General features: G+C 39.6%; 1 protein-coding gene across 2 annotated transcripts in view; it reads right to left on the minus strand.

Annotated features, from left to right (window-relative positions):
* TUBGCP3 (tubulin gamma complex component 3) overlaps positions 1–17,679 on the minus strand; it is a 79,212-nt gene that overhangs the window by 8,173 nt on the left and 53,360 nt on the right. For both annotated transcript variants that reach the window (XM_073664385.1, XM_073664384.1), the window contains exons 15-19: positions 16,806–16,941; positions 14,045–14,113; positions 7,608–7,743; positions 6,585–6,673; positions 6,365–6,496 (exon numbers count right to left, since the gene is read on the minus strand). In XM_073664385.1, coding sequence (XP_073520486.1) covers positions 6,365–6,496; positions 6,585–6,673; positions 7,608–7,743; positions 14,045–14,113; positions 16,806–16,941 — 562 coding nt within the window. The remainder of the gene's footprint in view (positions 1–6,364; positions 6,497–6,584; positions 6,674–7,607; positions 7,744–14,044; positions 14,114–16,805; positions 16,942–17,679) is intronic.

Genomic DNA, 17,679 nt, shown 5'->3' on the forward strand with positions numbered 1-17,679 from the left:
CCAAAAAATGGCAAATGGGGTTCAATGCCGATAAATGTAAGGTCATGTACATGGGAAAGAAAAACAGCAGTCACCCATACATATTAAATGGGAAACCGTTGGGGAAATCTGACATGGAGAAGGACCTGGGCGTCTTGGTTAACAGCAAATTAAATTGGAGTGCCCAGTGTCAGGCAGCAGCTGCGAAGGCAAATAGAGTCATGGCATGCATCAGAAGAGGAATAGGGGCATATGATGAGAACATTGTTCTTCCTCTGTATAAAGCGCTGGTAAGGCCGCACTTAGAATATTGTGCACAGTTCTGGGCTCCGGTGCTCAGGAAAGACATATTGGAGCTAGAGAGGGTACAAAGGAGGGCGACTAAGGTAATAAAGGGAATGGAGGGACTAGAATACCCAGAGAGGTTGTCAAAATTAGGCCTATTTACATTGGAAAAGAGAAGGCTTAGGGGAGACCTCATAAACATGTATAAATACATCAGGGGGCAGTACAGAGATCTCTCCCATGACCTGTTTATACCAAGGATGGTGACAAAGACGAGGGGGCACACTATGCGTCTGGAGGAAAGGAGGTACCTGCACCAGCATAGAAGGGGATTCTTTACGGTCAGAGCCGTGAGACTCTGGAACTCTCTGGGAGAGGAGGTGGTGATGTCCAACTCACTTAATGAGTTCAAGAGAGGCCTGGATGCCTTTCTTGAGAACAATAAAATTACATCTTATGCTTAGTGATAGTTAATTAATCCAGGGATTTAATCTGACTGCCAGATTGGAGTCGGGAAGTGAATTTTTCCTCAATGATGTAAATTGGCCTATACTGCATGGGTTTTTTTTTGCCTTCCCCTGGATCAACGCTGCGGAATAGCTGCAGTGCACAAGAAATAGGCTGAACTGGATGGACGCTTGTCTTTTTTCGGCCATATAAACTATGTAACTATATACAGTGCATTTGGTATTGGTCAATTATAACAAGGCATATAATAAAGTTATCATTTCATTTATCAAGCACAGAGAACACCATTAAGTCCATGGCATTAAAGCCAGTTTTGGTCTATGTGAGAATATTTTTTATCCTTTAGGCTACGTTCACACGTTGCGTTTTTTGATGCAAATTAAAAGCAGCGTTTTACCAGAAAAGCCTATGAGATTTCAGAAATCTCATGCGCACACCTTGGTTTATCTTTCCTGAGTGAATTGGAAAACTGCTGTTTTTAAAAACTGCAGCAGGTCACTTATTTCAGCATTTTTGCAGCATTTTTTCACACATAGAAAGCAATTCCTAAGTGCAAGAACGCAGTAAAAACGCAGCAAAAACGCAATGTGTGAACATAGCCTTATTGTCATGTTCCAGGAGCCATTTTATTTTTTTTGGGCAACACCGTCATATGAGGGCTTGATTTTTTCTGGATGACTATTTTTTGGTGCAATCATTTCGAGATACATAGAACTTATTGACATACTTTCATTAACTCTTTATTGGGAGGAACATAAACATAATAGTAATTATGTCGCTGCTTTTTTTGCGTTTCAAATTTGATGCTATTCACCATGCTGAACAAAAGTGTTAATTTGATTCCGCAGATTAGTTCAAATTTATAGTTTGTTTTTTTTAATTAATATTTTGTACAATAATTTAACGCTTTGGAAAAAAATTCTTAGTTTTGTGTCGCAAAGTTCTGAGAGCCCTAGGTTTTATTATGTTCAGCCAGTGCAGCTATATGAGGGCTTATTTTCTGTAGGACGAGATGCAGGCTTCATTGGTGCCATTTTGAGGTGCATACAACTTTTGGATCACTTTTTATTACACTCTTTTGGGAAGCAAAATGAACAAAAGAAATTGATGTTCTCTTTATTCTGCAGGTCAATACAATCACGACAATACCAAATAAATGTTGAGGGGTTTTTTATGCTTTTCTGTTCTTGCACAAAAATGTATTTTTTAAAGATCTATTTTTCGTCTCCATATTGTCATACTCATAACTTTATTTTCAAGTATACAAAATAGTGCGAGGGCTTGTTTCTTGCTGGACAAGCTGTAGTATTTAATGGTACCATTATTGAGTACATATGACTTTCTCTTTTAATTCATATTTTGGTAGGAAGCATGGAGAAACACAATATATCTGAAATTGTTTTTTAATTTTATATAGTTCACCATACAGTATAATTAATGTTCAGTATTCTGCAGGTCAAGACATTTCCAGTGATAGCTAATTTATATTGTTGGTTTTTTTTTTATGTTTTACTACTTTTGCACAAGAAAATCACAGAAAAATATGGGGTTGTCATATTGAGAGACAATTTTGTATCAGGACTTGATTTTATGCATAATGAGATTTAATTTTTGGTGGTACCATTTTGGGACACAGACTTTTTAACCCCTTAAGGACCAGAGCTTTTTCCGTGTTTGCTTTTTCGTTTTTTGCTCCCCTTGTTCCCAGAGCCATATTATTTTTTGGTCAATATGGCCGTGTGAGGGCTTATTTTTTGCGGAACGAGTTGTACTTTTCGACGCCATTACTAGTTTTACCATATCTTGCACGGGAAAACGGGAAAAAAATTCCAAGTGCGGTAAAATTGCAAAAAAAAGTGCAATACCACAGTTGTTTTTTATTTTTTTTTTTTACCACGTTCACTGAATGACCTGCCATTCTTATTCTCCAGGTCATTACGAGTTCGTAGACACCAAACATGTATAGGTTCTTTTATATTTAAGTGGTGAAAAAAAATTCCAAAATTTGGTACAAAAAAAAAATAGAGCCATTTTCCGAGACCTGTAGCGTCTCCATTTTTCGGGATCTGGGGCTGGGTGAGGGCTTATTTTCTGCGCGCCGGGCTGACGTTTTTATTGATAACATTTTGGGGTAGATCCGATGTTTTGATCACCCGTTATTGCATTTTATTGCAATTTTGCGGCGACCAAAAAACGTAATTCTGGCGTTTAGAATTTTTTTCTCGTTACGTCGTTTACCGATCAGATTAATTCTTTTTTTATATTGATAGATCGGGCGATTCTGAACGCAGCAGTACCAAATATGTCTATGTAGGTTATTTTTTATATATATTTTATTTTGAATGGGGCGAAAGGGGGGTGATTTAAACTTTTATATTTTTTACATTTTTTTAATATTTTTAAAAACGTTTTTTTTTCACTTGTTGCTTGCTTCAATAGTCTCCATAGGAGACTAGAAGCAGCAACTATCCGATCAGCTCTGCTACATACAGGGGATGAGCAGATCCCCTGCATGCAGCAGAAATGGTCCTGTGCTATGAGCGCCGACCACTAGGTGGCGCTCATAGCAACCAGATCATGACAACCACAGGCGTCTGCTGCAGACCCTGGGTTGTCATGCCCACCCATCGGTGACCCGCGATCACGTGACGGGGTCGCCGATGGGCGGGGCTTATGACGCGCTACCCGGAAGCGCGCGTTAAATGCCGCTGTCGGAGATTGACAGCGGCATTTAACATGTTAACAGCCGCGGGTGGATCACGATTCCACCCGCGGCTGTTGCGGGCACATGTCAGCTGTAAGAATCAGCTGACATGTGCTCGATTCAGTGAGGGCTCAGCGCAGCAGCCCTCACTGAACGGGGGGTACGCAAATGTGCGTACTAATATGGCATGGGTTGCAAAGGGGTTAATCACTTTTTAACACACCAACATATACTCTTGCCCTTCACGACATATGACGTACACTTAAATTATATGTTGTGTCCTTGACTTTGATGTGGGCTCTCAGGCCAAGCCCGCGTCTTTCCCAGCTGATGATGACGCGATTGCGGGGTGCCAATGGGTTGCCATGAAATTTTGAAATTTTTTCACCACTTAAATAAAAAAAAAAGATACGTTTGGTATTCGCATAATCGTACTGACGTGGAGAATCATATTGCCAGGTCAGTTTTACCATATAGTGAACATGGTAAAAACACTGCTCAAAAAAATAAAGGGAACACTCATATAACACATCCTAGATCTGAATGAATGAAATATTCTCATTGAATACTTTGTTCTGTACAAAGTTGAATGTGCTGAAAACAAAATCACACAAAAATCATCAATGGAAATCACATTTATTAACCAATGGAGGCCTGGATTTGGAGTCACCCCCAAAATTAAAGTGGAAAAACACACTACAGGCTGATCCAACTTTGATGTAATGTCCTTAAAACAAGTCAAAATGAGGCTCAGTATTGTGTGTGGCCTCCACGTGCCTGTATGACCTCCCTACAACGCCTGGGCATGCTCCTGATGAGGTTGCGGATGGTCTCCTGTGGGATCTCCTCCCAGACCTGGACTAAAGCATCCGCCAACTCCAGGACAGTCTGTGATGCAACGTGACGTTGGTGGATGGAGCGAGACATGATGTCCCAGATGTGCTCAATCGGATTCAGGTCTGGGGAACAGGCGGGTCAGTCCATAGCTTCAATGCTTTCATCTTGCAGGAACTGCTGCCACACTCCAGCCACATGAGGTCTGGTATTGTCCTGCATTAGGAGGAACCCAGGGCCAACCGCACCAGCATATGGTCTCACAAGGGGTCTGAGGATCTCATCTCGGTACCTAATGGCAGTCAGGCTACCTCTGGCGAGCACATGGATGGCTGTGCGGCCCTCCAAAGAAATGCCACCCCACACCTTTACTGACCCACTGCCAAACTGGTCATGCTGAAGGATATTGCAGGCAGCAGATCGCTCTCCACGATGTCTCCAGACACTGTCACGTATGTCACATGTGCTCAGTGTGAACCTGCTTTCATCTGTGAAGAGCACAGGGCGTCAGTGGCGACTTTGCCAATCCTGGTGTTCAGTGGCAAATGCCAGCGTCCTGCACGGTGATGGGCTGTGAGCACAACCCCCATCTGTGGACGTTGGGCCCTCATATCACCCTCATGGAGTTGGTTTCTAACCGTTTGTGCAGACACATGCACATTTGTGGCCTGCTGGAGGTCATTTTGAAGGGCTCTGGCAGTGGTCCTCCTGTTCCTCTTTGCACAAAGGCAGAGGTAGCGATCGTGTTGCTGGGTTGTTTCCCTCCTACGGCCCCCTCCACGTCTCCTGGTGTACTGGCCTGTCTCCTGGTAGCGCCTCCAGCCTCTGGACACTACGCTGACAGACACAGCAAACCTTCTTGCCACAGCTCGAATTGATGTGCCATCCTGGATGAGCTGCACTACCTGAGCAACTTCTGTGGGTTGTAGAGTCCGTCTCATGCTACCCCGAGTATGAAAGCACAACCAACATTCAAAAGTGACCAAAACTTCAGACAGAAAGCATTGGTACTGAGATGTGGTCTGTGGTCCTCACCTGCAAAACCACTCCTTTATTAAGGGTGACTTCATAATTGCCAATAATTTCCATCTATTGTCTATTCCATTTGCACAGCAGCATGTGAAATTGATTGTCAATCAGTGCTGCTTCCTAAGTGGGCAGTTTGATTTCACAGAAGTTTGATTTACTTGGAGTTATATTCTGTTGTTTAAGTGTTCCCTTTATTTTTTTGAGCAGTGTGCAAAACCCAAAAAATAATTGTGGTATTGCACTTTTTTTTGCAATTTCAACGCACTTGGAATTTTTTCCCTCACTTTCTAGTGTATCACATGATAAAAGGAATAGTGTTATTGAAAAGCACAATTCGTCCCGCAAAAAACAAGCCCTCATACAGTTATGTGGATGGAAAAATCAAAAAGTTATGACTCTTGGAGGAAGGTTAGGAAACAAAAAAAAAAAAAAAAAGGAAATTGGTGGCGGCGTGAAGGTGTTAAACCCTTTCCCGTCATAGGACATAATGGTACATCCTAAGCCAGGCGTGTGAAAATAAAGTGGGATCAGGACTGCTGTACATATGGTGAGTGACAGCTGTATAATACAGCCAGAATCCGCCTTTAACAGAAGCAATAGCTCCTTAATAGCTTCGACCACTGCAGTTTGACCACTTAAAAAAATATATACAAATTTGATACCACCGTAATCGTATTGACCTAGAAATTCACGTTCCAAGTCATTTACTGCACCATGAACACTGAAAAATCACAAGAACAATGGAGGAATTGCATTTTTTCATTGCAATTGGAATTTTTTCCTATTTTCCAGTACGTTCTACGGTAAAATTAATGGTGTTATTCAAAATAATTATTTGTCCGATAAAATAGAAAAAAAAACTCACATGGTTATGTAGATGTAAAAGAAGTTATGAAGTTATGGCGCTTGAAGGAAGGGCAGGATAAAAACAAAAGTGCAAAAGTTGGCAACAGAGGGGGAAGGGTTAAAATCTCAATATGCAATAATCTCAATCTGAACCTTACAGAACAGCTAGGATTTCCACTTTAATATGAAACAGGTAAGCTTTAATATAAAACAGTTTACCCTGGATTCACTGTCTAGAAGACAGCGAGAAATGATGGTATCTAAAAAAACCTCATGAGCAGCAATGATGTGATCCAAGTCCTGCGCTTGTTGTACTTTATTCCACAGCTCATCCCAAGAACATTCGAGAACCTAAGGAAACCAAAAGGACAAGCACATGTTTATTCAGAAGAAAGAGGTGCAACCAATAAACTAAGCCTGGAGAAAAACAAGTATGTACCTCAAATGTGATGTAATACTGCATCTGATGAATGAAATGAACCATTTCTGAAGCCAGGACGTGACACTGATGAAGCACCCCAGACAGCTCTGTAATGGAAATGAATAATACAAATATGAATAATGAGAAACAGTACAAGTCCTAAAGAGGACTGATCACTTCTGAGGAAAACTCAGTTAGAGAGTATTAAAAACAAGAATTTTCTAAATAGGTTCACTTAACAAAACAAAGGGTTTAATTAGGGGCCTAGACTGCCCACTGCTAAAATAAGAAACAAAGGAAATTTAACATCAGAAAATTACTTTTTGTTTAAATCAGCTTTTCTGTTAAATATATTTTGTAAAAACTGTTGCCAATATTTTTCATGTTAAAGAAGGAGCCTCCTTACATGCATGTTGTGGTCGCCAAACATCTAGCTGGCACCGATCCTGGCTGATATTGGAGGAGCTCCAGTCGTAATCATTCTGGGCACATAGTTCCTGTGCCTACACGTTCATGCCATTACGTTCATTTGCAGGAAAACCTTGGCTACTAGGACATATAGGTACGTCCAATGTCAGGAAGGGGTTAATCAATAAAAACGCCAGCCCGCCGCGCAAAAAATAAGCCCTCACCCGGCCCCAGATCCCGAAAAACGGAGACGCTACGGGTCTCAGAAAATGGCACCACTTTTTGTTTTAGCAAAAACTTTGGATTTTTTTTTCACCACTTAAATAAAAAAGAACCTATACATGTTTGGTGTCTACGAACTCGTAATGACCTGGAGAATAATAATGGCAGGTCAGTTTTAGCATCCAGTGAACGTGGAAAGAAAAAAAACAACCAAAAGTACAACTCGTCCGGCAAAAAATAAGTCCTCGCATGGTCATATTGCCCAAAAAATAAAAACGCTATGGCTCTGGGAACAAGGGGAGCAAAAAATGGAAAAGCAAAAACGGAAAATCCAAAGGTGGCGAAGGTGTTAAAAGAAAAAAAACCATACACGAATATAGATTAAACACTAAAGTAAAGGCTGTAACATACCTGGCATACTTTTCAGTAATTTTGCATTGCACATATGCCCTTTCCAAATGTCCGTTAGGATGTATTCCATTCTCTTTGCACGCCACAGAAAGTTGAACACACGGAGATAATGACTCATGCACTCTCTGGTAAATACCTCAATTTACATATAAAATGAAAAAAAAAAACAGAATAATAAACAATTTGTCAAAGAGAAGAGCTATTCAATGATATTTTCAAAGAGAAAAAACAAAGTTACCAAATTCAGGCATGGCTGAAAAATGTTAAATATGGGACTTTACAGATTATGACAAAATGAATAAAAGTCAATGGTCTATATACTGTAGCTACACTACCAGAAAAAAAATGTATAAACCTGTAAAATGTGGTGAGTAGCTGATAGTTGGGCAGATATTTAAAGAACTCCTTCCCCCCACCCACACACAAATTAGATAGCTATTGGCCAACTAATCACTCAGCCAACCATGGTCTCCCTCGGTTCCCCAATACACTGGAAAGCTTGGATTGGCCGAGTGTTTCTGTATTCCCAACTTGTCTGGCAGCATCTTTTCTTCTGAAGAACAAAAGTATTAGTTGTTCGAATTCCAACGTGCCGATCCTTCTCTCCTCAGACATCTTCTATCGAGGTAGAGTCAGTAGGCCACTGTGCTAATTAGACTGCCGGACGATTCAACTGAACTTGCTGGCTTCAGCCAAATTAAAGAGGTTGTCCACTACTTTTTCCTTGATGACCTATCTATAGGATAGGTCATCAACGTTTGATCAGCCGGAGTCCGACTCACGGCACCCCCTCCCGATCAGCTGTTATCTGTGTCAGCAACCGCTGCCAACCGGAAATACTTGCTAGTGGAACTGGCCGTCTTCTGATAGTGGTGGCAGCAGCAGGGTACTACATATCTGCCTCTTATTGATTTGAATAAGAGGCAGATGTGTAGTATCAAGCCACAGCCACTACCAGAAGATGGCCAACAGCCGCCATCACCGATAACAGCTGATCGGCGGAGGTGCCGGGTGTCGGACCCCGGCCAATTAGACATGGACGCCCTATCCCCCGGATAGGTCATCAATGAAAAAGTAGTGGACGACCTTTTTAAGTGTAATGTGTATGGGGGATTTAAGGGAAGAAGTTATCAACCTTGATATCTAATTTAAAAAACACAAAATGTCAAAAACTGATTAAATTATACTTTCATGCATGTCCTAAGAAATACATAAGGTGACTATGGTCACAAATATAGAATATATACGGTTTATTTCACCACAGACACGTAGCAGGCTCTCCTTAAAAGTGCATACAAATTAGATCAGACCTCAGTGCAAACATTCTCAAGTAAAAAGATCCCACTTGCTCCCTGAACAAAGCGATATAATGCGCTCATTAAGGAAAATACCCATTCTATGTGATAAAACGCTTTTGAACAATAAACCAGCTATTTTCTAATCAAATCTAATGAATCCTTCATCATATTTTATTTTAAATAGTACAAATATGATAGTACTTAAATACATTTTGCAGTGCCTGGCAAATTATTTCAAATTAGTTGATAGTCTATGAATAATGGAACACAATGAATGAACTATTTCATTAAGGACATGCTTAAATCTGAAAGGGAACAAATGAATTATTAAATATATAAGAAATGGTTTAAATAAAAGGCATTGATCTGCAGATTACAAATTTAGAAATATAGTCAGATTGTAGCTGGAGTACTCACAGATGCCAAGTGATGGCTTTAATCAGACGTTCCATATTGTACATGGAAAAAACCCACTGAGCAGAAGAAAGAAATGTCTCTGTATGTAACGTCTCGTGTAAACATTCATAAAATATTGTGAATTTACTCATCTGGACAATTCAAGCTTTTCTACTGTTCCCACCACATTGTCTCCATTATCTATTGAAACTATGTAATGGGAATTAGCCATGGCCACCACAAAGTAAAAGATGTTAGATTCTGCACTGTTCACTTAGGACCCAATGATTTCATCCAGTCACTTCTCTGTAGGTTAAGGTCACAAGAGCGTTAATAAAATCATGCGAATTTTGTCCAGGGTTGGGGGTGAAGGGGAGAGCAGACTATTTTTTGTACGTATGGGAGTCCATTTGTCATTAATGTCCATTTTTGACATTCACAAAAAAACAATAATAATTTAAGGCATTACACAGTTTCCCATTTAATTTTTCAATGCAACGGTTAAACATTAATGCCATACAGATGTTGTGTGAACAGAATATTTTTTTTTCTGTGCAACCATTGAAATCTATGGGCGAATCTCATCCGAAAGAGGGCTGAGACTAGCACTTGCTGTACTTTCACCCACATAGCGTGTCAGTCCTTGTGGAAAAATGTTTACATGTACTACCACATTGTTTAACCCCGCCACCCCTACTCCCCCTCCCCCCCAATCCTGTTTTCAGCTTCCTGACCAGGCCAAATTTTTCAATTCTGACCAGCGTCACTTTATGTGGTAATAACTCTGGAACGCTTAAACGTATCATGGTAATTCTGAGATTTTTCGTAATACATCATACTTTATGTTAGTGGTAAAAGTAGGTCAAATTTTTTTTTGCGTTTATTTGTGAATATCGGAATTTTGGCAAAAATTTTGCAGTTTTCAAACTTTTAATTTTTATGCCCTTAAACCAGATAGTTATATCACACAAAGTGGTTAATAAATAACATTTGCCACAGGTTTACTTCACATCAGCATCATTTTTGAAACAACTTTTTTTTGTTAGTTGATCAGCAATTTTTCCAACAAAATTTACAAAACATTTTTTTTTTTTCTTAAGGGACCACATCACATTTGAAGTGACTTTGAGGGGCCTATATGACAGAAAATACCCGAAAGTGACACCATTTTAAAAAAACTGCACCCCTCAAGGTTCTCAAAACCAAATTCAAGAAGTTTATTAACTCTTCAGGTGCTTCACAGGAATTAAAGCAATTTGGAAGGAAAAAATTACCATTTTAACTTTTTCCCACAAAAATGTTGCTTTAGGCCCAAATTTTTCATTTTCACAAGGCTAACAGGAGAAAATGTACCATACAATTTGTTGTGCAATTTCTCCTGAGTACGTTGATGCCTCAAATGTGGTGGAAAACTACTGTTTGGGAACCTGGCAGGTCTCAGAAGGGAAGGAGCGCCATTAGACTTTTGAAGCGCAAAATTGGTTGGAATAGATAGTGAACACAATGCCGCATTTGCAGAGTCCCTGAAGTGCTTAAACAGTGTAAACCCCCACAAGTGTAGTGAGCATTTTAAACATCAAGAAATACACAGAATTGTATAACAATGGGCTGAGTAAATTAAATTAATTTTGTCCACTAAAATGTTGCTTTAGCCTAAAGATTTTATAATTTTCAGAAGGGGTAATTGGAGAAAACGAACATTACAGTTTATTACGCAATTTTTCCTGACTACGCCAACACACCATATGTGGTCGAAAACTACTTTGGAGGCACAGTGCAAAGCTCAGAAGAGAAGGAGAGCCATATTGGAGTTCAGATATTGCAGGAATAGTTTGATGGTGCCATGTCATATTGGAAGAGCCCCTGAGATGCCAGAACGCTCTGTAAGTGACCCCATTTTACAAACTACACCCCAAAACGAATTCATCTAGGCGTCCAGTGAGTATATCGATACCACAGGTGCCTCACAGAATTTTATAACATTGGGCGGTGAAGAAAGAATAATTAGATTTTTACCACTAAAATGTTGCTTAAGTATCTAATTTTTTATAAGGGCTAATAGGAAAAAATGGACCTCAATTTGTTGTGCAATTTCTCCTGAGTGTGTCAATACCCTACATGTAATAGGGAAATACTTTACAGGCACAGTGCAAAGCTCAGAAGGGAAGGAGCTCCATATTATAGTGCAGATTTTGTGGTTATGGTTTCAGGGTGCCATGATACATTGGCAGAGCCTCTTAGGTGCCAGAACAGCTGAGCCCCATCCCCCCAAAAGTGACCCCATTTTACAAACTACACCTCTCAATGAATCCATATAAGGGTGCAGTGATCATACTGACACCATGGATGTGTCTCAGAATTTTATACCATTGAGCAGTGAAGAAAAAATAGACATTTTTACCACAAACATTTTGTTTTAGCCCCAGATTTTATATTTTCACACAAGAAAATTGGTAAAAATGGCACCAAAATTTGTGACAGAATTTCTGCTGAATGTGGTAATACGCCATATGTAGCTGTACAGTACTTCTTAGCCACACGGTGAGACTTGGGAGGAACGGAGCGCTATTTGACTCTTGGAGAACAAATTTTCATAGAAAAGTTTGCAGACTCCATATACAGAGTCCCTAAGTGTCAGAAGAGCAGAATACACCCCTCAAGTGACCACATTTTGGTAATTACAGCCCTCTAGGAATTTATCTAAGAGTGTAGTGACAATTTTAACTCCATGGGTGTTTTCAAGAAACAACCAACAATGGATGTTGCAGAGTGAAAATTGCAAATCTGCTATTGTAGTGCCTGTATGTTTTAGTGCCCAGTACATTGCAGTGCCCATTCATTGTGCCCAGCTTGTATTTCTGGAAATATGGACCCCATAAATTAAGCAGGCTCTCATAGCTACAGAAATACCAAACATGTGGACGCTAGATGTGGACCCTAACCTAACATGATATTGTTGATATTTTGTATACACATGCCTGCACATATGATTGTAGGCTTTCAGCCCGGGAGAGGTATCATGCTAGGTTAGGGTCCCAGCAGAGGAGGTCACCTTGTCGTTGGCTATTGGGCACACATGAATTGGCCAACTTATGCGCTAAGTACCTTAATTTTTTAACTTATTTTGTACAGCAGTAATGCAATTTCATATATTCAATGTTTGCATACTAGTGTTTCAGAGGGCAGTTTCAATTTGTTAGTTACATATAGAGCATACATGTAAAACTCTGGCCCGTGTGCCAAATCTTGCCCGCAAGGTGGTTATAATTGGCCAACGACACCAGAACCACCAACCCTATGTGGGGCCATTATACTGTATCGAGGAGTGTGGTGCCATTATTCTGTATGGAGGACTATGTGGGGCCCATTATACTATATGGAGGACTAAGCGAGGCCCATTATTCTGTATGGAGGACTATGTAAGGCCACGATTATGTATGGAGGACTACGTGGGGCCCATTATTCTGTATACTGCTTGGCTCGCGACTTTGTCAAGTTTTTAATTTAGGCCCTATGTGTGTTTTGAGTTTGGCATCCCTGATATAGAGTGACTCTTAGCTTGCACCTGTTCACATTTGTCTTTCAGTTTGGAAGTGATGGTCAGTCTTTTTGATATGTGGAACTGGCTTCCAAACCTCTATTTTCCTGCCTTTAGCTGCATTGATATCAGAAGATACTCATGAAAGTGAAAGGGTCAGCACCTGTCTCCTTCTCTCAGTTTTGTGCTATCAGAACAATCTCCTGTGGCAGGCTTATTCCCAGAGTTAGGCTAAGTGCCCACAATGCAGAAATGCTCCGCAATTTTCCTGAGCGTTTCTGCATCTCCCTGGCAGAAAAAAACGCATGCGGATTGTACATGCGTTTTTCCTGCCAGGGACAAGCGTTATTGAAGCGTTTTGCACATGCGATTTCGCATGCGGGTTATTAAGCGCTTTCCAAGCTATATTTTAATTATTTTTTTTTTACAGGTATTATGGTACCCGGGTCTGGAGGACAGTCTCCTCTTCTCCAGACCCAGGTACTATCCGCACATTGAATCGCTTAATATCCGCATGTGCAGATGTAGTGATGCGGATATTATGCGATTCAGTGCAAGTCAATGGCGGCGAAAACGCCGCGATTCCGCAAAATAATTGGTAGTGCTGCGGATTTTTCCGCAACGATAATCCGCAGCGGAAATTTCCACAGCATGTGCATAGCACATGCGGATTATCATTGGGGAACATGGCAGGCCTTCTACCAAGGGTTTTTTAAGCATTTCTGCAGCGGAATTGCTGCGCGGAAACGCTTAAAAAACGCATAGTGGGCACACAGCCTTAGAGACAAAGGTGTTGAGCTGCTGACCCTTTCACTGCCATCATCTGTACTCCACATGAGTAAGTTCGAATATATATGTAGCTAAAGGTAGACAAACTGGGGAAAAGCAGGGGTTGGAAGCCACTTAAATGCAATTTTTTTTAAAGGAATGAAGACAAATCCGCTAATAAAGTGATTTGCAAAGTTTCAGAACTTTCTGTGCTGGACAAAATTATTAAAATGCATGATATTATTTTGTAGTATGTGAGTTATATATGATTGTTGTAACTGATTATATACATACGGTTGTCATTACTGCTGATAAAAAGCAGTAGAAGGAATTAGAATTATAAGAAAAACAGGCGATTACTAAAACAAGCATATCGGGAGGATGGAACCAGCACATAATCCCTGCAAGCAGTGAGAAGTCTTTTATTTCTAACTTACTGTGGCAATTGGTCCATCCACGTGATAATCTAAACTAAATACATCCCATCCAGTGTCTCCAGGCGAAACCTAAAAATGATGAAACATAAAGTCTGGGTTAGAAATGTGGTTATGGGGACCTTCATGTAGAGAAATAAAACAGATACAATGGAGAATTATCTATGCAGACAGTACTGCACATAGTATATAACACCCCAAGAACACTGCATTTTTCACAACTTAAATCCGTTTGACTCATAATACAACTTTCACATATTGCTGTCCTGAAGAATATTACTCCGTAGCACCATAAAAACGGAATAGGAAGACATTAAAAGTTGGCAGAGCACAAATGATATATATGAAATGAAAGCAAGCTGAAACCGATCGAGATCTATGCAGAGTCGGAATACTCAAAACATTATTAATTATAAAAGCAAAAAAAGTCAGTATTTTACAATCGTTCGGTCATTCAGAGCGTATCAATTCCTGCCATCAACACATGAAATTATTAAAATGCTAGACGGCAAAAATATTCATAAAGCAAAGCTTTTATAAAATGCTGTTTTTGTGTGATACAAAGCACCTTCTCTGCTTTTAATTCCATCAATACAGGATTTTTAGAAAAATAGAAGTATTCCCATAAAGCTCTGAACTAGAGTGGCCAATTAGATGAGGAAAGAAAATTTCAGATACAAAAATAAAAAAATATATACATATGTTTGACAAAGACTTGGTATAAACAATATGCACTATTAGCACAGGGGGGGTAAACGGATTGGTCTTGTGACATATTTCAATCTTCTTTTTTGTTAAAGGCCCGCCTGAGTTATTAGCTAGCAGGCACTCTCAATAACAAGAGAGTTTTATTTTAAAGAGGAGGCCTTGATTCTTATTTTGATTTTTACAGTGCGGATGAATGCAATAAATAATGTCTTCTTATTTCTCGTAAATGGCCCTATTTGAATCATCAAAAGAAAATTGAGGTTATTATGTGCTCTGTCTAGCAGCACTTTAGTTGCCAGCTCTAAGGATGTTTGTTTATTACTTTATATTGGCAAGGGAGGTACTGCTGAATTAAACACTAGAAATGTTTTAGGATGCAGGCGTTTGTATGCAATTGCCAAGGTATTAGTCTGGTGCATTTCACACAGCAAAATACAAGAAAATTACCTTTAATACATGGGTATTCTGCATGACATACAGCCAATTATGCACCAAAACATCCTGTTTGTTAGTTTAATAAATACTCACTTTAGCCTAAGTTTAGAACAAATCAATTCACCATACTGGCGCGGTATATCAGTGAAATGTGTACAATGCATCTTAGAGGTTCAGTGATGCCCTGTTATAGATAATGTACATTAGAAGCTAGAGAAACTAAGCCACTTGGCTGAAGGAAAGAATCACATCTTAATAAAAATAACATTTTAATAAACAGAACTTTCTCCACCAGTCCACTAAATTATTCAAAGGTTATGTTCCATTAAAAAAGTGCATTTACTAAAATCAAGAAACCACCAGTAAACAGAAGTGATTCAGCTCTCCTCTTCAGGAAGACATGAAAAGCTAATCAACCTAGTTGTGGAGTGAAACAGGAATGGACGGTGGCTCACTGCATAACCAGCCTAGAATCTGGCAAAGTACAACATCTACATGAAGTTTATATGTTCTCCCACTGTTTGCTTGGGTTTCCGTCAGGTATTCTGATTACCTCCCACACTCCAAAGACATAGGCCTTGTATCATTAAGACTGTTAAAGGATCTGGGAATGTTTAGCTTGCAAAAAAGAAGGCTAGAGGAGACTTAAAAGCTGTCTACAAATATCTGAAGGGATGTCACAGTGTAGAGGGATCATCTTTATTCTCATTTGCACAAGGAAACACGAGAAGCAATGGAATGAAACTGAAAGGGAGAAGATACAGATTAGATATTAGAAAAAACTTTTTAAGTGAGGGTGATCAATGAGTGGAAGAGGCGGCCACGAGAGGTGGTGAGTTCCCCTTCAATGGAAGTCTTCAAGCAGAGGCTGGACAGACAGCTGTCTGAGATGGCTTAGTGAATCCTGCAATGAGCAGGGGGTTGGACCAGATGACCCAGGAGGTCCCCTCCAACTCTACCATTCTATGATTCTATCATTCTATGATTCAATGACCACTTAATGAATCAGGAAAATCTTACAAGTGACATGCGCCTCTGTGTACCTCACCAGAACTCTTACTCAAGTCAGTGACTGGAGTAAAATTTGTGGTACAAGGTGCACTATGGCTCACCAGGAATTTGTCAGGCAGGTGTTTCTTCGCCCCTTGTCCCTATTTTGGCAGATCTGGCCGGTACTGTGTGAAAACACCAAAAGTTGCAACAGTTTTGCACTACGCAAAGTCTTCAAAATGTTTTACGCAAGTTTGCAAACGTATCCGCTATGATGAATAGGGGGGCATAGTGAATTTAGATTGCGAGTCCCACAGGGAACAATAAGTGAGGACAATGGCAGTAACGTGCTGCAGAATGTGTTGCCGCTATTTAACCAAGAAAAAAAAAATAGCATATAAAATAACATGACTCGTAATTCAGAAATCAGAGGATGGATTAGAACCCTGGTTACAAGATGTGAAGGCAGCCATGTTGGAATTCAGACGCAGGCATAACAGTAATGGGAGCACAGGCGACTTTACATTATGACAAAAAGTACAACTATTCACCGGTCATTTTCATCATCATTTATTAGGATTTTTTTATTATGATGTTCACTTATTAATAAGCATATATTCACACACATTACCTCTAAAAGCCTGACATCCAAACGTTTGAGAATCTCAGGATTGTCAAACTGAGCATTGGTTGCTCTCACAGCCGTCTCAAGGATCCCAGTAAGATTGTGTTGGTACAATGTTGTTGCTGGACGAACAAGCTCTGGTCTAAAATGAAATCAACACACTGATAGAGCCAAGGGGATCATCAAACTACTATACATGTAAGAGAGGATCATTATTGCCCATTAAAAGCTGCACAGAGGCTGGATGGGAATAAACGGGCTCAGTTCCATTCAATATTAAGCTGCACAAAGGCATGTATGAATGAGGATATAAAAAAAAAAAAGAGTTGATGAAGAACTAATCAGATTTTGAAGACCGTAGCATGTATTTTCTTTGCACGAATATGAACCCAAATATACCTAAATACAAACCTAAGAATGCAGATATACGTATTATCAAGCAGCTGGCATTCTACTTACCCCCCATGTCCATGAAGTCATTGGGGGTTAAACTAATAACAAAAATATGTCAGCATGAAAAAAAAAATCTTTTCATTTATTTACGAGTACATTCAATTATAGCAAGTGCTAGATTTTTATGATTACAAGATACACTTTTTAGCAATAAGTGCCTGACTCTCCAGAAAGCTCCCTTAACCAGTTCATGACCAGGCCATATCTTCTTTTGATATTCAAACATTTTTTTTCCGACAGTGCTTTTTTTTTACTTGTTGATAAAATAGAAAATGTCTATTTTTCACATTTTTTTTAACGACCTCAGAGGACTGCTAAATATATTTTAAATTGTGTTCCCCTTTCCATAGAAATTATTTTTCAAATATTGGACATGTTTTTTTAAATGGAGGGAGGGCCAATCTTATTTTTGCTATTTTTTTTAATT

Source organism: Phyllobates terribilis, unplaced genomic scaffold (genome assembly GCF_046119375.1).
Source record: "Phyllobates terribilis strain yellow unplaced genomic scaffold, ASM4611937v1 Scaffold_2__4_contigs__length_985480577, whole genome shotgun sequence".
Classification (NCBI taxonomy): Eukaryota; Metazoa; Chordata; class Amphibia; order Anura; family Dendrobatidae; genus Phyllobates; species Phyllobates terribilis.